At 31.3% G+C, this 25,090-nt stretch overlaps 1 protein-coding gene across 1 annotated transcript in view; it reads left to right on the top strand.

The window, feature by feature from the left end:
* LOC145276968 (uncharacterized) overlaps window positions 1–25,090 on the top strand; it is a 925,232-nt gene that overhangs the window by 842,255 nt on the left and 57,887 nt on the right. The window contains exons 18-21 of the mRNA XM_080128511.1: window positions 10,548–10,678; window positions 15,754–15,938; window positions 17,807–18,012; window positions 20,699–20,765. Coding sequence (XP_079984637.1) covers window positions 10,548–10,678; window positions 15,754–15,938; window positions 17,807–18,012; window positions 20,699–20,765 — 589 coding nt within the window. The remainder of the gene's footprint in view (window positions 1–10,547; window positions 10,679–15,753; window positions 15,939–17,806; window positions 18,013–20,698; window positions 20,766–25,090) is intronic.

Here is a 25,090-nt window from a genome sequence, read left to right as displayed (position 1 = left end):
TTATTAAGCAAGTATCATCTCAAGCAATATTTGAATGGATCAAATTAAAGAAGAGAAAAAAAATTGTAATAAATAAATGTAATATTCTGGTTTGTGATTTGGTTGAATTAATACAGGAAAGATTTAATTTTTTATAATATCCCCCTTTTGTGTTATTTAATGTAGAATCCAGTCATTTTAGTTAAAACAATATGTCAGAGTACATTTTTTTTGTTGTATCCAAAATCAGAAATTATTCAGAATATGGTGAAACTTGTGCTACAATGTGTGTGTTTGTATGCATATATCTATATATATTTATTATATACTAGCAGGCCGCCCGGCATTGCCTGATTGTAAATACGCTTAAATATGATATTTTGATTAATGGAAATTTCGTATTTATTATTATATTGAACCCAATATATAGTAATGATTTTAAAAGTTTAACAAAAGAAAAAAATGACTTGTACATCACCACCAAAAATCGTACCCAAAATGTTTAACTTACGATTTACTTTTTCCTTTGACATTAATGCCTGACCTATGAAGACATGTTTGCTGCGAGGCTAAAAATTAAAACATGAACCAATAGCTATTACGTTATACATGCACATTCATAATGCCATGGTTAGACCTTCACTTGGCAAATTCCATTTTTTTTTTTAATTTTCACACTTTTGCACTAATTTTTCTCCAGCAAAAACCCAAATATAAAGTTCTGTATTGGTTCGAATACCCTATATATTAAGTGCCATGTCTGTAGACCAAAAGCTGACAGGAGTTTGGTAGGCAAAATTTTTTAAACAAATATATATATATATATATATATATATATATATGCATACATAAATATATATAGAAAGAGGTTTGTGTTTACTATAACGTTTTTACGTAAATATTACACAAGTATAAATAATGTAGAATATCTGCATGAATAAAATTACACGTAATAGTTAAGTAAAGATGATCATCCCATAAGAAAACCGAAAAAACTAATTAGGAATGAATGTTTAAAAACTAATTAGGAATGAATGTTTAAAAGAATATGCAAATTAGCTAGATCTTTTGTATATAAATGCAATTCCATGACCCACATATAACAAAGTTGTATTTTCTTTTTAAATAAATAGAAAAAAAAAAAGTGTTTTTAATATGAATATCAATACACAAAAAAAAAAAAAAAAATTTTCAAAATGGCATAATGGAAACATTGGTATTTACAGCTTCTCTTTCAATTTTCAAATTTTAATCATGTCAAAATGCACTTTATTTTCTTTTGATGGATTGATTGTTGCTATTTCTTCTGATGAGTTAAGGGCAAAATAGATTCACTAATTGATATAATAATTAAGTGATTGATTTTATGGTATGAAACAGATACTGTCAAGAATTGTAAATGTCAACTGAATTAAAGGAATAAATTATAAGATGGTCAACATTATGAACTTTGGAATATAGACTTGTCATCCATTCACTATATTGCTCTGTAATTACATTTAGTTTCTTAGATAAGGATTGGTATATATCATAAGGAAATAAAGTACATTTCCACAGAAATTATATATATATATATATATATACAGGGTGGGCCAAAATAAGGGTCCTATATATATATAGGATTATATTTAAAGATAGGACCCTTATTTTGGCCCACCCTGTATATGACACATACAGAGGGGGAGAGAGTGAGTAAGAGTATAAATGTATTTATACAAGCATTATTCGCTATATATGTGCATATATGCTTCAGTCTTCAAATCAACTAGACTCAAAGTAGATAGAAAGGTTTTCTATTCATCTAATTGATCTGAAGGCCTGAGAAAACTACATTTTAAACAAGATCGCAGCTGAGACATTTATGCATATATGTAGCCAATAATGTTTGTATAAATTTCAAAAATTATACAATGATACAGCTCTACCTGCTATTGACCACTATTTTATAAACATTGGAATTGCACTAAATTAACATCTAGGGAACACTAACTATACCATAATTATATATAACAATTTAAATTATTTTCGAATCATATTCTAAATAAACATAAAAAGATCAGATTTATCTTTTCTAGGTACATTCGAAAGATGCTCATGAAATACCATTTCATGTTACATTGTATGACTGAAAATAATTATAGTCTTGAAACAGCTGTAAAGAAATTCATGTGTATTCTTTATTTAAATTATTCTTTATTTGGAATATGGTTTTCAAATTTAAATTGTTAAAATATATACATACTAGCAAAAGTACCCGTCGTTGACTGGGTTCAAAAACAGCCTACAGAAAATGGACTCTGATTTATGAAAGTATGATAGGTTATGAAAAGGAAGGGTTGTAAAGGGATAGCTTCGAATTTCGGGGTATCAAAACCAAAGCAAAATATGATGAAAGTAAAAATAAAATAGATAAACCCCATAATTTATTATACTATACCTGTTCACACTGAAACACTTATCACAATATTCTGTGGATCTATATTAAAAAAACCATGTTAAACTTTGTGACATATTTCCATTCTATGGAGGTCAGGCGTGAACGAACACCCCATAATTTTATTATACCATATTTCTTCAAACTGAAACATAATTATCAAAGTATACTAACACATAGATATGAAAAGTCTTTATTAAAGTTTGTGCCTATTTCCATTCTATGGAGGCCAAGCGCGAACGCAGACCCCACAATTTTATTATGCCATCCCTATTTAAGTTAAAACTTTATCAAAGTATTATTATGTACATCTATATCAAAAACACTTGTAAACGTTTTTTTTTTTTAATTTTAAAATTTTTTATTTTCATACTTTGTGGACCAGGCGCAAACGCAGACCCCACAATTTTAATGAACCACCGTTCTGCCAGATCAAACATACCCATTCCTGTGTCTCGATACATCTTCTATCATTATATGTAATCAGTTTTTTAAAATAGTCAACCATATAGGAGCCTATTCGTGACCAGACACACACACAGACATTTAGCTTTATATTATAGATATGTTCAACTGTCTCACTATCAAGAGATTATCATTTTTGAAAGTTGATGATAGACCTTTGTAGTTCACTTGAAAGTTTTCCGATTGATTTAAATTTGAAGTTATGTATATAAGTGACCGTCTATGAGTGTGTACAGAATCGTTTCTATCAAACTACTGTCCATTTCTGGTCTACAGACTAGATATATCAAGAATTTGGACCTGTTCAAATTCAATTTGGTTTTTAGCCGATAAAAATAGCTGCTAAAGGGTCGAAATTGAAAAATTGGAACTTAGCAGGTACAAGTCGACTTAAAGTGTATGCTCTACACGTACACAAATATAAATTTATACATTCAACTACATTAATTTGTAAAGTTTTCATATCCATTTATCCTTAGGTCATGTGGTAGCAAACAAAATTAGAGAGCTAAATGTTTTTGTATCAATTCTAGCCATTTTTATTTTAACTTTGGAAATCACTACTATATATATTGATATATATATATATTGGATACACAGAGAATTGGCTCTTTAATAAAAAGAAATATTAAATCTACATAAATTAAAATATCATATTTAAGTATATTTTACAACTGCATCGGGATTCTTGCTAGTATATATATCTATACACTCTAGCAAAAATCACTCCAAAGTTGAAGTTAAGTCTGTCACTTAAGCTCGAACACGCAGATCCTGATGTGAGAATGATTAGATCACTTTGGACAGACGTCTTGACATTTAATAATACATGTTTAAATTTCAACTGCAATTCTTGTGGGTAACGTTGGCGGTGTGATTTGTTCCTTGATAATGGAGTCAGAGATGGCTTCGTAACTGGGTTCGAATCTCCCAACCAGCTGTAACCGGGACTCCCTGCACTGATGATTCTTAAAAGGATGAAACACTAGTGTCTGTAGGTATTTAAATTATTATAGTAATAATTATATATATATATATATATGACAAAAAGTCTATATTTCAAGAATATTGTTGATTTTACTGTTTATTTCTTTCAGCATGTTAATGGTCAATTCTAGATGGATATATATTAGTTTTTAAAATATAATTATCCACTGACACATGTTTCGTCGCCTACGACGAATCAGATGAGTCATAGAGGACGAAACACGTGTCAGTGGATAATTATAATTTTTAAAATAATATATATACCGCTCCCCATATGGGGGTACAAATTGGTTAAAGGGAAAATTATTCCCAACTCGCATTTAGGTAAAAATGCACTTTCGTAAATAACTGAATTCATTCAAAAGCGTATCGCAAAAATAAAAACAAATAACATATATATGTGTGTGTGTATGAAAGTTTAAGAGGACCTGACAAATGTACAGGTATAGATAAGAAGAAAAAAAGCAAGAACCAAACCATATAGAAGAAATTATTTCACAATAGTGCTTCTTTAGAATCGATATTAGGTTTTAGTTTAACAAAAAAGAAATTATATCTATAGAAGCAAGTTAAATTATTTCTATATAGTTTGTTCCTTTTTAGTTTCCTTTTTTTTTTCTATCCATAACCCTCACACACACACTACTTCATTCAAACCTTAGTTGTTCAGAGAAATATCCCATATTTCCTTAAAAATATTTTATTTACAGATAATGTCTGCCTATTAAAGGGGCTGAAATAATTGTCTGAACATAATAAAGTATTTTTTTTTTTTTTTTACATGGGTGTCACCACTTATCAAGGCCCAGAGGCCACTCGAGGATAAGGGTTAATAGGTATACATTAGTCATTGTGATTTTAGCATAGTAAGCAGTGGGAATTTTGTAACTTGGATTACTTAGAGGGACGATTCAATTAGAACTTGTTCACATTGGACTTTTTCTTTTTTCTTTTCATAGGTATCAACACATTATCAAGGCTAAGAGGCCACTCAAGGATAAGGGTTTGGAAGGACATATGTAATTTATCTCTGAATAAAAAAACTGATGTTTATTTTTAAGTTGAATTACTCAATTGCACTAGAACATAAACATTTGGGTTAATTAAAGAAATTCTTTGTCTATCTCTGTCATATAAGAGCAAGTAGTTAATAAAACATGTTAAAAACACTTTGAAAAAGAGTTAAAAACATATTTAATTTGAAAAGGAAATACTAAATAAGTGGATAGTCCTTAATCCATGGAGTTTCAAATAAATACTTTCCTTCTCATCAGAGGGTAGGTTTTAGCAAAATGCGGGATCGGATTTTGCTTGCAAAAGTATTTGATGAAACTACAAGTCAGTCAAAGATCTTACTTGATAACAAAAAGTAAAGCAGAGGGAATATGGCGAAGAAAAGTCATTTCACGTGAATATATATATATAGATGACCATAGACTGGTTCCTTTTGTACTGGATTGAAAAACCGATCGTACCAATGTTACTGGGTTTTTGTTTTTTTTGCACTTTGCTGGGGTCCTCTCCCAGAAATCATACACAGAAATATATATATATATATATATATATATAATCAATAATTTTGTGATTTCCTTTATTTTATGTTCATGAACGTTTTGACTTTTTTAAAGTGTCTAATTGGAAAATAGATTTAGAAGTCAAAATTTGGTATGTCTATGGTGTAGAAAGAAAGTTTTTTTTTGTTTTTTTAAACAGAACAAATGTTAAACTTTAAAATATGTGGTGCATTTATGAAGTGGAATGAATGTTATATGTACAGAACCTTGCATGAAATTTCTAACTTGGATATGAATTTAAATTTTGTTCAGTTGAATTTCAATGTCTGTTTTGAAAAAAAAAAAAAAAAAAAAAAAAAAAATGAATAAAAATAAAAATTCTTTCCCCATCATAGACACACTACATCTTTTCAAATTTTATCCAAATCAGCCATTTTGAGAAAGTCTTGAATAAACACGAAACCTCAATGAACATACATATTTGTTCGTTTTCTTTTTTTCATTATGTTGGATATTATCATATATATATATATATATATATATATCGCCTTTTGTTTCATTTTACTCAAAGTTCTCAGAAATCAAAGACCTCCCTTACTGGGGCTAACACTTGATCTCTACAGGATTGAACAATAAAGTTGTCACCCTAAAGAAAACACTGCAACTTTATTTTAAAACTTTTATTGAAAAAAATCAACTCCGGTAAACCGATTATGTAGTAAAGCTGACATCTATTCAATGTAGCCACCTTCAGCCTCAATCACTGCCTCGATATGGGTCCAGAACTAGGAGCATGCCTTTTCCACAAGCGCTGGTGGGAGTTTAATATAGATATATTTAGGTCCATATCTAGATATGAACTTAAAAAGATATTTTCCCAAAATACTCTTAGCTGAAAGTTGTGACTATCTTCGTTTTAGTGTTCCTTTTAATAATACTGCAAGAAATGTTAACGCTTTGTACTGATGGACCACAGATCACTTAATGGCATGCCCAAGTTGCAGCAGCAGCAATTCATCTTATATTTGATGTGCCTAATTTAGTTGTACGTAAACTGTAAAACCTCTGGATCTTGATAAGCAGAGACCTCTCTCATCAAAAGAAATTTTTTTAAATTATCAAAGTTATGCTAGTGCTAAAAAAACGCACGCACGAGTTGTTTTAAAATTTGTATTAATATTGATACAACACAAAAGAAAAGATATATAAATACAACACAAAAGAAAAGATATATTAATACAACACAAAAGAAAAGATATATTAATACAACACAAAAGAAAAGATATATTAATACAACACAAAAGAAAAGATATATTAATACAACACAAAAGAAAAGATATATTAATACAACACAAAAGAAAAGATATATAAAATACTTCTGTTGATTAATTTTATTCCTTATTTTAGACATAATATTAAACCAAAGTACAGTACAAAGGTCTGCTTATTGGCTGTCTGGCACCAGAAAAAATATGCCAATTGAACTCACTAATGTTGTAAATTCTGTGTGAGGCTTGCCATGGGTTAATGTCCTGAAACCTCAAGTTTCATAATAGATCCACCCTAACTTCAACAAAACAGGATATTAACTATTAATAAGTCAAAAAAAGGAAAAAAAAAACAGACAAAATGAGTTTATTGACTTGCCTCTCATAATGCCTAACCAAAATAATTCAGGGTACCTAGAAAGCCTGTGCTTATTAAACAGTATGCCTATTTAAATTTCTTGAACCATGCTTGATTCCAAGGTCATCATTGAAATAATGGCTTATCATAAAAAAAAATGGAAGCTTGGAAAAATGTGCTGTATAATTGATAGAATGTCAGATGAGTTTCTTCCCTTGAATTAATATATAGGAAGTGGATACATGCTTACTGCTCAGGGTGTGAAGCGGTTTAATAAATGTCTTTGAAGGCTGTGTAAATATTAACAATAATGTTAATTTATTATTGGTAAGAACAATAACTATAAACCTGTTTCAGGTTACTGAAGTTATTAGACATTTATAACCGCGATCATTTATTTATGTAGTATATCGATTTCAACATTTTGTGTGTGTACATATATTATAATTATTATTATTGCTTGCAGAACCTGTGAAAATTCCACAGTGAACTGATTGATATGTAATATATTGATGTTGGCATTCTGTAGATGTTCAGCATAAAAAAAGAGACGCTCTGATATTATTGTAGCTCTTTTGTCAAAACTACAAAAGTATTTATCTAAGCTAGCAGGGACGCTCAGGTCATAAAGTACTTAAATATGATATTTTAATTCTTACAGATTTTGTATATATTATTATAGAGTTAATGTTCTATTGATTTTTATATATTATAAAGTTGTGATTTCCAAAAAAATATCTATCCATATGACTTGGTGCATCAGCTTAAATTGAAAGCTAAACAAAAGCTTATATATATATATATATATAAATAAAAACTTGAGTGCCATCAGCTACAACCGAAACCAAAACTTATAAAGAATTCTTAGTAAAATTATTTATTACAAGAGATGGAAGTCCATAACAAACGACTCAGATGTAAGTGTGACACAAAAAATAACATACATGCTATCGTATTAATATGTAGATTAAATGTCCACCAGGATCTTCTATACTGTTTATATATCGGTACATTTCATCAGATAAACATTTAAAATCAGTGCATTAAAATTTAAGTTAACATTTCAATAATCCTCCTAAAGACACGTACGTACAAATGATTTACAAAATCATAGTGGATGTATATTATTCCTTCTATATTTAGAATATGCAGAATTATTTTCTCTAAATTTTAAAATGTTCTACCTTATAAATGCTAAGCAGAACCCCCACCCCCCTCAAACCTACATACTGGGGTCGTGCCAAAAGTAAGTATCTTTTTAACTAAAAAAAAAAAAAAATGAAGAGCTATAAAGACAGATGTAGTAGTAAAACGAGCGACCTTTTGTGCTCCAAAATTTATTTTTCTACATAGTCATCACTATTCTCAATGCACTTTTGCCAGGAATTCAATGGCGTATCTCTGCTTATGATGCATGCCCATGACACGAATTGCTCTCTTAGAGTCTAATACCATCAATATCTGCAACAGAGAACTGAAACTTTCAGGTCATGAACGCATAAGTTCAGTCATCATAACAATGAAATTTGCAATGCAATAGCTTTGATCTATTTTGGTGGGAGGAAAAATAGTAGGCATTACTTTTGAAATATCCCCCCTCATATTAAGCGATTTGTACTATAATTCATTTCGTTCTGGATTGGTATCGGGATTTTTTTATGATTTGCCACTTGTCAGCCGAAAGATTAACATCAAAGATCGTTTATGTTAAATGATCGACGGGATGATGCTATTCATTAAAATAGAGATTATAGTTTTTATTTAACAGTGACTACACACACGCACACATATATAGACAGATACTAGGTGAACCGTATAAATCCAAGGGATTGTTATATACTAGAATTGTTAGGCAAGTTTGGTATAACTTTAAACAATTTTATACAATTAATCTAATGGACAAACGCTAAACTAAGTAATTCGATTGAATTTCACAAAAATCAGATGTTTTCATTGAGGAAAAAAGACAGACATGCTACTAATTTTTTTTTTTTTTTTTTCTTCAGCTAAACAAAAGTCTAAGTATAAATTTAAAAATAAAAAAAATTCAACGTTTCTGAATTTTTGAGATGAGGATTGGTTATTTATATTATTTGGATTCTTCGGACTATTCTCATCTGAAGTGTCATCTTCACAATGTTTCAATCAATATAACTCTGACCATCTTCAGGTGTATCTCGTCAAACTCGAGACTGTTTCTGTTGAATGCGGGAATCTGCACGTAATTTCAAACAGCATCCTTTATTTACTTATTGGATAGAGGTCCTAAGTAATTTGTGATTGTATTTTTAGAGTAACTGTTATGAAAGAAAACAGAACAACGGAATAAAGTTTAAATAATGTATTACTGGAACAACAACGTAAAAAGGTTACAACTGAAAAGAGTAGTAAACGTCACCGAGCAGGCGTGAGTTGCTCTGGTGTTTAATCCATACCTGGGATCAAAAGGTCTATGGTTTATATAATGGATAGAACAGTCCATTTGAAGGGCGATTTCCCCACAACAGTAGTCCAGACCAAAAATTGAAGTTTCAATCTTCCGGGGAATATTACTTTAACAATTAATTTTTTCCAAGTACTCTAACCACTGCAGCATGGATTCTACAAGATACACCTGAAGAAGGTCAGATATTACATCGACCGAAACTGTGAAAATGGCACTCAAGATGAGAACAGTAGTCTGAAGAATTCAAGTAATACGAAAAGAATAAAATATGAGTATACTAAATTATTTTTAAAATAAAATCATATTTTTAATGAAAATGATCTTTGACTAGTATAATTTTAGACGAAATATGGAGTGAATTTAATTTCAGGTTTTGTCTAATTGAAGAAATGTAACATATGAACGATTTGCAACAAGACCTATGTTATTAGTAGTAGTAATATTATTAGTAGTAGTACTTACTAGGAGTTCTCACACAAGTCATCATCAGAGATTACTCACTGATTATAATCGAGATGGTTTGGATGACAAGTCTCCCCAGATTTTCAGCACTCTTTCGATAAGCTGCTTACCATTGATTTCCTCCTGGCAACTACCATTGGTCTTTACTGACTTTTGAGTGGAAATAAGCTTTTTCCAAATCCCAGTACTCTTTGCACTTCCAGTGGAGGTCTGGTGAGTGCTTTCCCTCCTTGATCCTTCACAGCTCTTTTGTGTAATATCAGCCGAGACTGATGCCATTTTTGTAGGTGAGGGGGCACAATTTATAAGAAATCTGCAGTTACAGTTATAAGATGTTTTGGCGATTATTATTATTATTATTATTATTATTATTATTATTATTATTATTATTATTATAGCACTATTTTACTTAAAAAAATGAAAAGAGAGAAGTTAGCAAAAGAACAATATGTGATAAAAATAGTTACATTTGAAGTTATTGTATTAGGCCAACACTGGTTTTCTTTGCTGGTAAAAAAAAAAAAAAAAATAGTTCCCAAATCTACTTTTAAAAAGTAGATGATGGTAAAAATGTTTCATCAATTTAATTTTTTTTTTCTTAAATATTTTTAATGTCTTTTTGTTGATTCTTCAGTTGCAGCTAAGTTTTGATGATTTTGACAATACCCTAAATGTCTTTGTGATCCAAGCCAGAAACCTTCTCCGTCGTGACTTCTCCGGACTTTCTGATCCTTTTGTAAAGGTTTATCTTTTACCTGGGAGAAGGTGAGTTTATTTTAAATTATCATTTTTCAGCATATATATATATATATATATATATATATATATATATTTAACTAAAAATGTACTCACCTTTTATTTGACTACTTAAATGCTTTCTGTAGACTTGAATACTCTAAACTATAAATCTCTTCATGGGAATTAAATGCAAATTCAAAATTTAATGGTGTATTCTGACTTAAGTTAATCTTGAATTACCTTATCACTCTCATAAAGGAGCTTGTCTCTGCCTACTGTGCAGAACTTGGATGAGAGAAAGAATAAGTTCATGCTGGAACAAGAGTATTTATGCATGTTGTCTATGTGTGACCGACATGTTTTTCTATCTATAAAAGATAAGTTGTCAGTTGGATTTTAGCACTCAAAAAGTAAAGATTAAAATTAGTATTGAAAATCGTCTTATTTGATAAGAATATACTATGTAATGAAGTTCCAGTGACAAGTACGTTTGTTTTCATATACAGAGAATCTTTTTCTCCTTTTTTCTCTCCATGTTGCTAGCCAACATCCACGAGTGAGCCTGACACTTTATTCAAGCTTTGCAGCATTTGTTAAGATCCGTTTCAAGTACTTCATGAATCAAATAAGTTTTCAGGACTTTCTGAAGAGCAATGTAAAAAAGCAAAATGTATAAAGACTGACCATCCTTCAATAATTCCAAGAAAAATATAAGAAAATATTAGAAAGCAAAAGAAAAATGCATTTAAAAAGTCGACATAGATCCCATTTTAAATGTAATCTCATTCGATTACATAATTTACCATTTTGTTTCAGAATTATTAAATGTGGATTGATGATTTGGATTATTCAAACAACTATTCTCATTTTGGATGCTATTTTGGCCGATGTAACCTCGAATCTTCAACTGTTGAATTTAGAAATCTGTACAGAATTGTGAACTGAACATTTTATCTAATCTGCCGAGGTTCAGTTTGAAATTTTTGAAGATTCTAAAATTTGATAAAAGGCATCAGAACAAAGTTGCAGACAACATCAGACAAAACATAACGTCCAAGATGAGAACAGTTGTTTAATAAATAAAATCCAAATTATTTTATTGTTCTAAAAATTACACACAATGAATTTGGCCTTGGATTGAGGATTACAAATTTTAACAAAAACTAATAAAAGGTGAAAATGGAACCAGGTTTATGCCTACCTTCAACAAAAATAAAACAAAATTGCTGAAATAATTTATTTAAATTCATGCTAGCGTTTCATTTTGACATGAAATTAACAAATACAACCTCCCCCACATATTTTCAATTATAAAGTGATGAATGTTTTCTGAATTTTTTTTAGATGAGCATTAATAATTTGCATTATTTCAACTATAGTTCTCATCTTGAGTGTCATTCTTGCATTTCGGTTGTTGTAACTTCTGACCTTCTTCAGGTGTATTTGGTCGAATTCTAATGTTTCTGTCAAACTTGAAAATCTGCATAGAATTTTAAACGGAATGTTTTATTTAAGGGTATTAGCGTACTCTGGTTTTGTCAGCCATAGAAGTTCTAAGTAATTTGCAATTGTATGCTTAGTATCACCTATAATGAGGATTGAATCTTCAACCTCCAGAAGAGTGTCACACGAACCAGTGACATAACGGATTAAGTACTAGATAAAATTCAGTTTCAAGTGACATTCTTCTGGAAATTGAACATTAATTATCAGGCGACACTAAGAATACAACTGTGAATTACTTAAGACTTCTACTTGGTTATGGCTGACGGAATAAGAGCATACTAACTTTGTGGATTAATTAAAAGGTTACATTTGAAATTTTGTGCAGATTCCAGAGTTCAATAAGAGACACCTAAAGAATGTTGGAGGCTACGTCGATCGAAACGTTGGGACAACAACACTCGAGATAAGAATAGTAATTCAAATAATACACATTGCGCAGTGAATATCAAATATCATGCAACAACATTTGTGTGTGTGTGTACATATATATATATATACCATTAATTTTATGAAAATCTCTTGAATAGTTTTTTCATTATTAACTAACAAACAAACAAAAATGCATACAAAGGTAAGTAAAACCAATATTTATAAAATCACCTAACATTATTTGCTTATACAGTACGAAACTGAAAGAGTGTGTGTATATTGCTGCAAACATCTTTTACATTTGTATGAAAGTGAAATCTTCATTCTATTCCTTAAACATTTCATTTCATTAAAATCCCCAACTTAAAAATACCTATTAAATCTTTAACCCAAAATTTATTTTACATTCCTAAAATAGAGTTAAAAACCTTATTGATTAAGGAGGACATTTGTTTTCCTTCTCTTTAAGTTGCATCTACTCTCACTGACCTCATTTACACTGTAAAAATGTTGATATTGTTGTTAGTCACCTTTGAAGTAATCACCTCTAGCTGCAATGCACTTGTTGTGCCGTTCCAGCAAATTCTGGAAGGCCCAATGGAAGTCCTCTTGTGTGTCAATGACCCTCATCATAGTCTCTTTCATCTCCTTAATTGTCTCAAAACAACAGCCTCTAAGGTTTACCTTGAGCTTAGAGAATAACTTTGTCAAATAGCCTCATCTTCTCTGAGCACCCTTGAGACAAACTTCACATAAATCTTCCATATCTTCAGTTCCTTGCGAATAATTGTGTATACAGTTGCCACACTGACATCAAACTGTGCACTTGTTGCTATAGACACATGATGGTCTTTATCCATGAAATTCTTCATCTGGCCAATAAACTCTGGTGTTCTGACTTCTTTACTTCTCCCACACCATCATCCCTCACAGATTCGCTGCTTTCCTTGAATCTCTTATGCCACTTAAAAAGCTGATGCTCAATTCATGCAAGATGGTCCAAAAACAGTCTGAAACATTCCATGTGTTTCTGTGGCATTTTGTCCCAATTTCAAACAGAATTTTATTGCATATTTTCTAAAGTGTCCTCATGTCCAGATTGTATTTTTGAAATTCACCAGCTGTGACAATCAGGCTTTAGTAGGGTGTATTCCAATTCCTGCTGTAGCTGTTTATTTGAAACTGAAATCATAAAAATTGATCAGTCATTTCATAAATTGTATAGTAATAACATACTGAATTTTTAAGCAAGGCACATCGTGTGTGTGTGTGTGTGTTTGCGTGCAATGTATATAATGTGTATAATGTATATAAGCTGGATTATCACTTCACTACTTGAAATATAAATTTAAAATACGCATTTCATTCATGACTTCGTTTTAGACCCTAAAAAGAAATGTTTCTCATTTATCCATATAAACATTAACATTGATAAAAATTCATTTATCATAAATATGACCATAATCCTTATCCTCGAGTGGTCTCTGGGCCTTGATAAGTGTTGTGTTGTGTGCACTCAGTATATATAACTGAGTGGACAAATGGTCGTCGGACAAGTTTACCGACGAGTGTATATTTGGAATGACAACTAAAAGACTCGACTGTTTACAAAAGAATTTGAGTTTATTTTAGACAATCTTTCTTTACACTTTGATGTCGGTTGTCACTGACTCCACTAGCGAGGAGAGAGGTGTTGGGAGAGATAGGTGGCGTGGCGGGGGTGTTGACAGATGACAGACTTGTTTCTCACCGCGTCGGCCGGCTACTCTCTCTGTAAAACCAAAACATCTTTGTTTATATTGGTATCGGTCACGTTTCTCTAGCCCCAGCTGCGAATGTCAGCTGCATTCCGATCTGGTCATAAAATATTTGTTGATGTTATTATTTTGATTAATTCAAAGCATAATTGTCCCAATAATCCACAACCGTTGTTTTCGATTGTAGGCCAATTTCCTTTTGTTTGTTTGGCCTTGAAACATCACCGCATTCCAATTATGTGTGTCACTAGCTCAGGTGACGCTCGTGTCCAAGATTCCATGTTGCCATGCTTGAAACGTGACCCTCACATCACGTTCTTGGCTTGCCTCTCCGATTTCTTCACAGCCTGTCCCCTTATTATACAACAATAAGTGGTGATTCCCATGTAAAAAAAAAAAGATGGTGCATCTATTGTGTCAAGTAACTAATTGTTTTTTTTTTTCCATAAGAGTCTAAAAGATTCATCAATTATCAAAAGATTCTAAGCAAAAATGGTTCAAACATATCTTCAGCTTTTTAGAAATATATTAAAATCTTTTCAGTAAGGAACAGACAAAATAAGAGCAGAGGAAAAAGTATTTTTTTAATTTTTTTTAGACATTTTTTGAAAAATCGAAAGGGGGATGCAATAAGAAAACTAAAATTCTCGGTAATGACATGTTTTTGACCTAAATTGTGTTCTTGAGTAATTTTTTTTATGAATGAACCACTTTACAAAAAATTCCATGCAAAGTTACAAATTCTGCAAATTATTTACCTCTTTATATTGTGTAGAATTGAATTAACTTTAAAATCTAGTGGGTGATGCGTTTTTCTCTTCCCTACTATCTCTTTCTCACTGAAGAAACATTGCTAGTCTTTCTCTATTCTAGCATTATTTTTATGGCAGATACTTGACTGAACTTCAATCTATGACCCCCCCCCCCTCTGTAAAACATTAACAAACTAGTCTAGCTAGAACCACTTCCAGTAGTTTCCGTTTCTAAAACTAAACAAAACTTCTGAGTCATGTTTCTTTCCTAGAACTGTCCATCTGTGATACAAAATGCCACAAAGCTGCTTCCCAGCTCACTACAACATGGTTGTTTTCGAGTCCAATGTAAATAAATTCTTGTTGAACTTTGTTCAAATAATCAAATTTTGACCAATCATCATGGTGTTGTCTCACAATTCACCTGGCACTCAGTTTAACTCTTTGAGCCTTGATAAATGGTGACTGCCAAGTTAAAAAAAAAAAAAAAAGAAAAAAGAAAAAAAAGCCATTTTAACTTTGACATTAGTGCGAGAAATGGATCCAACTTTTGCATTTATTCATTCAGGTGCGCTCACACACATTTGGTTTTTGCAAGATACGTAACAATTCTTTTTTTAAATATTGTGACTAATTTTGTATTTGCAAAACTTATATAACTACATTTGATAAAATAGTATTGGAATAATTGTTTTTTTTTTGTTGTTTTTTTTTGCAGCCCTGATCACAAACGTCGTACCCGATATGTTAGTTGTACCCTAAACCCTGAATGGCATCAGAATTTAGTCTTCCAGAACCTCAGCCGGGATGATCTTAGGAATAAAATTTTGGAAATGACCGTGTGGGATTATGATCGTTTTAAACCAAATGACTTCTTAGGTCAAGTTGTCATTGACCTTAATGGTAAGTGATTATACAAATTACTTTTTATTTTTATTGGATCACTGAAGTTAATCAAGTGAGATTAGTACTTAACTGAGTGAACATTCGGATTAACTGTATTAATAGAAATACAAGGGGTCTCAAAAAAAAAAAAAAAAAAAGTACTCACACTGGGAATGAGAAGGAAATGAAATATCTTCGAATGCAGGAGACAAATGTAATTGAGGAATCATGTTTGCAAGTGTTCAAATTGATGATAATGCTGATAATAGTTAAAATGTAGCTACACACACAATGTGATTGGGAACCGCTTGTGGATTTAATATTCAATTGACATTTCCTTCTTTTGGAGGAAGCTGGTTTAACCCGCCTAGTGTGACTGCTGCTGGCATATCTCCCTTTTTTTTTTAGTTCGGTTTTTACAAGATATGTAACAATTCTTTTTTTAAATGTTGTGGCTAATTCTGTATTTGCAAAACTTGTTGACCCCCTTCTTCTGTGACTACCACTTTATCTCATTTACTCCTCCTCCTATCAAAAACATGTAATGTGCAAATTAAACTAGATTACCAAAATGTTAGCATTATATATATATATATATATATATATATATATATATATATATTCATCATAAACTAATGAACCTATAATTATGAATTATGAAATATATATTCAAGCAACACCATGCACATATACGCATATTTTTCTTTTTTTAATAAAAATTGATAAGAAAAAGAAATCACTAATTAAAGGTAATCCTTACTTTACAAAAACTAAAGAAAGTTTAAAATGAGTGAGATAGATTAAAATTAAGATAAAAGAATTGCTCTACATCAAATTGTTATATATATATTATTCCTTATTGGAATTTTTATTTTTTTTTATTTTTGAGATGAGCATTGTATGCTCATCTCAAAAAAAAAAAAAAAAAAAATTCCAATAAGGAATAATATATATATATACCAATCGGTACGGACCCGACTATGGAAGATCAGATAATAAATAAATGTGGATTTATAAGATCAAAGAATCCAACCTTGATCGCCCGGCGCAGTTGATAGAGACGTTGAATCTCTACGGTTCCAGATGAACATTGTCTGAAGATAGCGGTTTCAATCCCACCCAAAGCGTGCCAGAGGTAATTGGTCAAAAATGTGGTGAGATGACAACAACTACGGATGGCAGTGATGGCTGAGAATGCAGTTGGGAGATTCGAAGTTCCTATCCGTCGCGGTTACCACCTGACGAAGGCCGGAGGAAGTTGGCCGAAACGTTGTGCACCAATAAAAAGATAAGATGAGACTAATAGTCCGAAATAAAATAAAAAATCAAATTGTTAGTTATATTATGTAATAAAACTAACCAGTGCACATATGTTCATAATATGGATCTGTGTCCATAAGATGGAAATTAATGAACTAGTTATAAATTATGGGATAGGTATTCAAGGCAATACAGGAAGTACCATGGACACATTTTTCTTTGTAAAGTTACTTTTAGGTGGGGGGTGGGGCACAAACCAGTCTTTTTTTTCTCTCATATGTTTGCTCCTCTGTATTTTGAACCTACTTTCAATATTTGTCATCGTAATATGATTAATTCAGAGTAAAGTTTCTGTTGTATTATAGTGTAGTGTCTTGGAGTATATGTAGATTTAATAATGGTAATTGTGGTGTGGTATGAGTCTAATTAGGTAATGATGATGATGATGATGATGATAATCTTTGTAGTTAATCTTTATCATTTTATTTAAATAAAACACATTATTGCATCTACTGGATACACCCAAAGTTTGCCTATTTGGTTATCCTGGAATTAAAAAAATTACTAGAGGAAATACCACTTACAAAAGTTCATTACCATTATTATTTCTTCTTTCTTTGCCACAGATGAATATTTCTTAGATGGAACCCCACATTGGTACCCTCTCTGTCAACAAGATGATAATCATAGCAGTACAGATTTGCCCAAACCAACAGTTGGGCCGCACAGTCTACGTCCATTATCAACCACTGACATTCAACATGCTCGCAAAGTAGGAGATTTCTCCTCACTCCCTCACAAAAAAGTTGCACGCTCTCATCACACTCACCAGGTAAGATAAATGTTTATGCTCTTTAAGAAATCGTTTCTCAAATCCATGTCAAACTTATCTTACGAGTTACAAAATTAGTCTTAACGTGGAGAATTATACCTTTTTCTTTCTTTCATTTTTTTTTTTTTTTTTTTTTTTTTTAACTATTTCACCCCACCAAGACATATTGCTACTTTGATGTAAGGGGCTACTATTTGGGATCCTGTCTAACAGGGGATTGTGGAAAGTTGAGTAGCAAGATGTCAGTCTACAGTACATTTTAGAGAGATGCGAGAAAGAAATTCATTGTGTTAGAAAATGCGGCCAAGCACTGGGTGTCTCTGATGAGTTCCTCTGATTGTCTACTAGCCACGTGCAGAGGTGAAAAGGAATGTGAAACCTGTACGATAAGCAGAATCTATCTACTCCTTAAGCAATTTAGGTTTGCAAACGGAATCATTTGTTCAAGTTACCAGTTCTACATAGGTTGTTAACCAGGACTAGAGAAACCTCTTCCCCCCATTAGTTTAATGCCATGACAAAGTAAATTACTTTTATTCACATTATAAATGGCACATTGCCACTGAAGTGTAAGGGGCTATTGTGCTAGGGGCCTGATTTATTGGTTTATTTTTGAATGCACAGGTTATTGATTTTTGTATTTATTAAAAATATTTTGCAAACAATTTGGGTCATTTTCTGTCTCCACTTGATATGACGGACAAAACTCACCCAGATGTTTGTCCCATTTCTAGTACAGAACATCTTGCATGTAAAACATTAGTAAAAAATGTATCTTGAAATTGAAAAATATATATTTAAAAAGATATTGGCCATATTTTTAAAATATCGTTACACATTTGAATATTAAATTTCTTTAAGCCAAAAAAGATGTGTTTTTTTTTTCTTTCTTTAAAATTAACATTTATTTAGCTCAAAAATATAATCAAGCAAGCTTTCGGTCTATTAAGCCTTTGTCAACCAACTTTTTTTTTTTGACAAGGTAGGGATAAGGGTTATTGCGTGTACAGTAATCAATCGGATAGTATCGTTAGTATTGGAGATTTGATAAAGTGTCTTACTTAAGTAGGCGGTTCATCAGGAATTTGTTTATGTTGGACTTAAAGACATCCAGGTTGTAGTCAGGTGGGAAACAGGAAAACGGAACAGTTCCACAGGCATGCACTTCTAAGAAAGAAGCTTTGTTCATGGAATCTACATTTTGGTACAGATAAAGAGTGGGGAAATTTTTTGACAGTGGTTTCAGCTAGCCAGGTGTTTTTCATGAAAGATTGGCGAGGGGGACCAGAGATTGGAGCTCAGACAAGCACTTGCCATGGAAGTAACGATAAAGCAAAGACAGGCTCGCAATGTCTTCTTCTGTGTTGTTGTTAATCATTCTTTTCCTTTTCCATTGAAAAAAAAATCTCTCGGGAGCAGTAGTCTGTTGAGATGTTAGCTAAACAATTTAAAGTCACCTTCTCAAGTGCAACACATCACTTATGTATGACTAGTAGGGAGACCCGACATTAATCCTCTTTTAATCTTGCACAATCAAATCGATTGATTGCCTGCTCTAATTGGGGACCCAGTGTGGTGTACTGGGAGGAAGTTTCACATGCCTCCTAACAGTGACCTAATCCACGATACACTGTAGTCTATATTGCACTAGAGATTCTACTGTTGATTTTATAAAATTATCTGTAAATAATGGCTTCACTTAAAGTTCCAAATGTAAAAGTCAAGTATCATGGTTCAATTGTGCTCTAAAAAGAAACATTCATTTCAAACACACTCCTGTCTTATAAAAGAATCTACAGTTAATTTTATAGACTGAGCCTTTCTGCTTGTGTGATAAAACTTCTCAAATGCACTTGTGATGTTAGGTTGTATAAAAGTGTTAAATTTAGTCAAAATTGAATCTTCTTCTTTAATTGGATTTTTTTCAATTATCGATTTTTGGTACTTATCAGATGCATTCTGATATAAAACCTATGTAAGAACACTCAGACACACCAAATATCTTTGTGTGAAATTTAATTAAAAAAAATCATACCAGTTGTTTCCGAGTTCATAGAGAATGAACTCACTCACACACAAAGTTCCTTTTACGTAATAGTAGATAAGTTAAGAATTTTAAAAAGATTTTGGTAGAGATTTGAAATTATTTTAAAATAAATTTTTAATGCTATTTACTTATGATATTAATTGAAGATGATCTTTTAACAGCATTCATGATTAGATAAATCTAATTATAAATTTATTGGGATATTTATACTAGTTTGATATCTTGCATACATCTAAAAACAATTGGACCTTTTTTTCTTTTTTTATTTGGGTTTCATCACTTATGAAGTCCCAAAAGCCACTCGTGGATAAAGTGGAATGAATGTAAGTTGGTGGTGTATTTATCACTAATGGTATAAAATGGGTTGAATTTGATCATTTATGGGGACAGCTTAACAGGAACTTGTTTACATTAAATTTGAAGGATACCATATTGTATTCAACCGGGAAGCATGTCAGTGGGACAGTGTTCCAAAGGCGGGCAGTTCTGTGAAAGAAGCTTTGTCGAAATAAATGTAATCGCTTTGGAACCAAAACAGTTTGTGGCCGCATCATATTTTTAGTTATGATTCAAAATATGTCTAAATTCATGTAACATTTGCAATTGTATTCTTAAAAGTTTGCTTCATTTTATTTTCAGCATCATGAGAGCGGACCAGAGCCAGAACTTAGACGTCGAAAATCACTAGGGACCTTACCAGAAGATCGTAAGTAACTATGATATTAAAGTTTTGTTACTATTACTAGCAGATATATGCTCCGTCCAGCCCATTTGTGCTAGTCTCGGATGATGGTTTCATGAGAAATGAATATATATACTTTCCGTCCTTCAAGGAATAGATAATGCCTGAAAGGATGGTTTTATGATAACAGAATAGATTAGGAGGGGGTGTTCCAAAAATATTGCCTTCTGTTTTTTTATTCCACCCAAATGTATCAGAGGAGATTGCAAATTGCATTGTTATGATAACTGAACTTATGCATTCAGACCTGAAAGTTTCAACACTGTTGCAGATCTGAGACTAAGAAAGCCACCCTTGTCATGGACGTGCATTACAGTCAAAGGTGTATCATTGAATTCCTGACAAAAGTACATTGAGAATGGTGATGACTATGTAGAAAAATAAGTTCTGAGGCACAAAAGGTCACTCATTTTAATGGTTCAACTCCTGTATTTGTAGTTCTTCAACTTTTTGAGTAAAAAAAAAAAAAGGCTTTACTTTGGGAACAACTCTTGTATATTACCCCTTTCTCAAGGACCTGATGTTTCCAGATCAGGCTGTCTGAAGATAAAGACTTCCTGGCTTGCAATACATAAAACATTGATGTTATTGTTTTGTTTCTTTTCTCTTTGCAAAACTCAATCATTTTCTGCAAAGCAAAAAACAACTATTTTTCTCTACAAATTAACCAAACCAAACATCATAAATAAATATTTGAAGATATAAAGAACTTGAAGCATAAAACTTACCAAAATAATCTGAAAAGTGTTGATATGTTGTAAAACTAAACCAAATCCCTCAATAAGGTTGGGAGGATGATTTCACAACAACAGAATAGATACCACACTGTGCACTCTGAATTAAACATTGACAGATAGGACATTAATAGAAGTAATAGTATAGTTTCAGTCTCAAAACAGATACTAAATCTTCATGAGTAATAAATTTGTAGAAAATCATATATATATATATATATATATATATATATATACTATTAAGTTGAAGCTTGTCAAGAGGTGATAGCGATGACAGAACATGACAAGCAGAGCAACGACAGTTGTCATCCTCTCTATGAACACCAAAAGATGCCGCAGTGACTACCTTCCTGCAAGAACTTTGTCACCATCACAGGCCTTGGATGAATAACATCAGCATCCTTCCACGTGGGTTAGTGGAATGAATCAGTCAAAGACAACAACAACAACAACGAGGCACTTCCGGCACTGAAAGAAAACCTCCCAGTAGGTTCTGAACTTCCTTGGAAAGAATGGGAAATACTCAACTGGGCCAGAGCAAAGGTTGTCAAAACATGAAACAACCTACACAAGTGAGGCTATGTATGAGACGCTTGGTGTCCCTGTGGTGCTTACATGCAGACTATCGCACACATCCTCATATACTGTCTCCTAAGTGAGGCATGCTCCGATGTGGACCTGAGGAATACCTCAGACATTGCCCGACGATGGATCTTGCGATGAAGTGAAATGCTATGATGATGATTTTAGTTGTAGCAATATTGCACTCTCACTTACATTGCCAATTACCTAAGTTACCTTTAAATCAAAATTTGGCACGACAGGTTAGTTTGGAAGTTAATTTCTTTAAGTTGTGCAATATATGTCGGCTTGTTTAGCAAAACATTAAACCGAATATGATAACGATGATGACCCAACTTGACATTTTGAGATAAGAGTATCAAGAGCCACAATTTTCCTACAGAGTTAGGGTCCATTGCTGATGACTGAAGTGCTATCATAAAATGATGAAGAGTAGAAAGTGGACCTTGGGTTTACCTTTAGCATCCTCATAACTTGTTTCAGTTTTTGTTCTTTAATTCTCACATTCCATGAGTAATGTTTCTGACAAAAGGGGAAGAACTGTTATTTTCTGGGTCCAAATCTAATCATTTAACACTTATTTTTGATTTAATTTTGAAGTGGTATTTCTTTCTTTTTTTTTTGTTAGCTCCTCAAGTGGCTTCATGTCTCCTCTGGAGCAAGTTTCATACAAAATAAATAAACAGAGAAAACTGATAGCTTGAATTTGTAAAAGTGATTTAGCTCCTACACTGAATTGATCTTGTGTAAAACTTTCCTTCTTTTATAAAGGAGTATAGGTCACTACTAATCTTAATCTGCCTATAACCTAAATCAGTTATTTCCTATAAAAGTATGTTGTCACAGCAAAATGATGACAGCATTATCCAGCTTTTAGAAAAAGAGGATTTCTGTTTCTAAATTCAGAAGGTATTGTATAGATGTATAGATAATATGTATCTAGATTATTGATAAAGCAATTAATTTGATCAAATCAAATATTTTTTATTCGCAAACAGGTTTATTGATTACATCACATGAATAAAAGGCTTGCCCCAGATTTTTATGTTGCGTAATTGATTTTATCCTCACTTGAAAATGGGAGATAGAGAGAGGAAAAAATCCCTCTCCTTCCCCATATATATATCGTTTTTTACAAAGGAGTCATCACTTATGAGGGCCCAGAGGTTACTCGAGGATAAGGCTTAATGAGTGTACGGTAGTCAATGGGAAAATATCATAGCAACCGTTAGTAGTGGAAATTTGGTAAATTGGATTACTGAAGGAAACAGCTTCAGAATTTCTTCATGTTGGGTTTGAAGACGACCATATTGTAGTCAGTTGGAAAGCAGGAAAAACAGAACAGTTTCACAAGCATGCAGTTCTAAGAAAGAAGCTTAGTTGATGGAATCTATGTTTAGGTTTAGGCACAGATAAAGAGTGTGGGAAATTATTGATAGTCGTTTCAGGTAAACAAGTGTTTTTCGTGAAAGTAAGGCAAGAAGGGTCCATAGATTGGAGCGCAGACGAGCACTTGTAAAAAAATAACGATAAAGCAGACATATATATATACATTAGAACGAATCTTGTGTGTGTGCATATATATATATATATATATATATATATATATAAATATATATATATATATGTATGCACACACATGCACAAGATTCGTTCTAAAAGTAAAGCCTCCTATTTTTTTAACACAAAAAGTTGAAGAACTATGAAGAGGGGAGTTATACCATAAAAAAGGAGCAACCTTTTGTGCTCCAGAATTTATTTTTCTACATAGTAAACGCTATTCTCAATGCACTTTTGCAAGAATTGAATGCTTCTGATTCATGTCCATGACAGGGATTGCTTTCTTACAGTCTCTACCCATCAAAATCTGCAACAAAACGATTTAACTTTCAGATCATGAATGCATGAGTTCAGTCATCATAATAATGACATTTGCAATCATCTCTGATCAATTCTGGCAGAATAAGAAACAGTAGACATTACTTTTGGAATGCCTTTCGTAATATATATATATATATATATAGATATATATATCTATAAGAAGATGAAAGAGGTCAGCGCGTCTGTGTGCAAAGTAATATTACAGGAGAAATAGTCAGTGTTCAATTATTATGCCAAAGCATATACATTCTTTTTTTTTTTATTATTTTAATTGGCATTATACTTTTTGCTTGATTTTTCATTAACATATTTGGTTTCGTGAAAGCACTGGACAATCAGCAAAGATCCTGTATGTAACCGATGTTACATTAATATTTTCATATTGTTTAATCTAACATATATGTATACACATATATGATTACATATATACAAATATATACATATATATATACAAATATACACACATATATACACACATATATACAAATATATATGCATATATATATATATACACACATATATATACATACATACATATACACATATATACATATATATACACATATATACATATACATATATACACACATATATATATATACATATATATATATACATATATATACATATATATACATATATATATATACATATACATATATATACATATATATACATATATATACATATATATATATACATATATATATATACATATATATATATACATATATATATATACATATATATATATACATATATATATATACATATATATATATACATATATATATATACATATATATATATACATATATATATATACATATATATATATACATATATATATATACATATATATATATACATATATATATATACATATATATATATACATATATATATATACATATATATATATACATATATATATATACATATATATATATACATATATATATATACATATATATATATATACATATATATATACATATATATATACATATATATATATACATATATATATATACATATATATATACATATATATATATACATATATATATATACATATATATATATACATAT

The sequence above is a fragment of the Euprymna scolopes genome, chromosome 5, assembly GCF_053919585.1.
Source record: "Euprymna scolopes isolate OS-2025 chromosome 5, ASM5391958v1, whole genome shotgun sequence".
Classification (NCBI taxonomy): domain Eukaryota; kingdom Metazoa; phylum Mollusca; class Cephalopoda; order Sepiida; family Sepiolidae; genus Euprymna; species Euprymna scolopes.
This window is presented reverse-complemented; position numbering and strand designations above follow the sequence as displayed.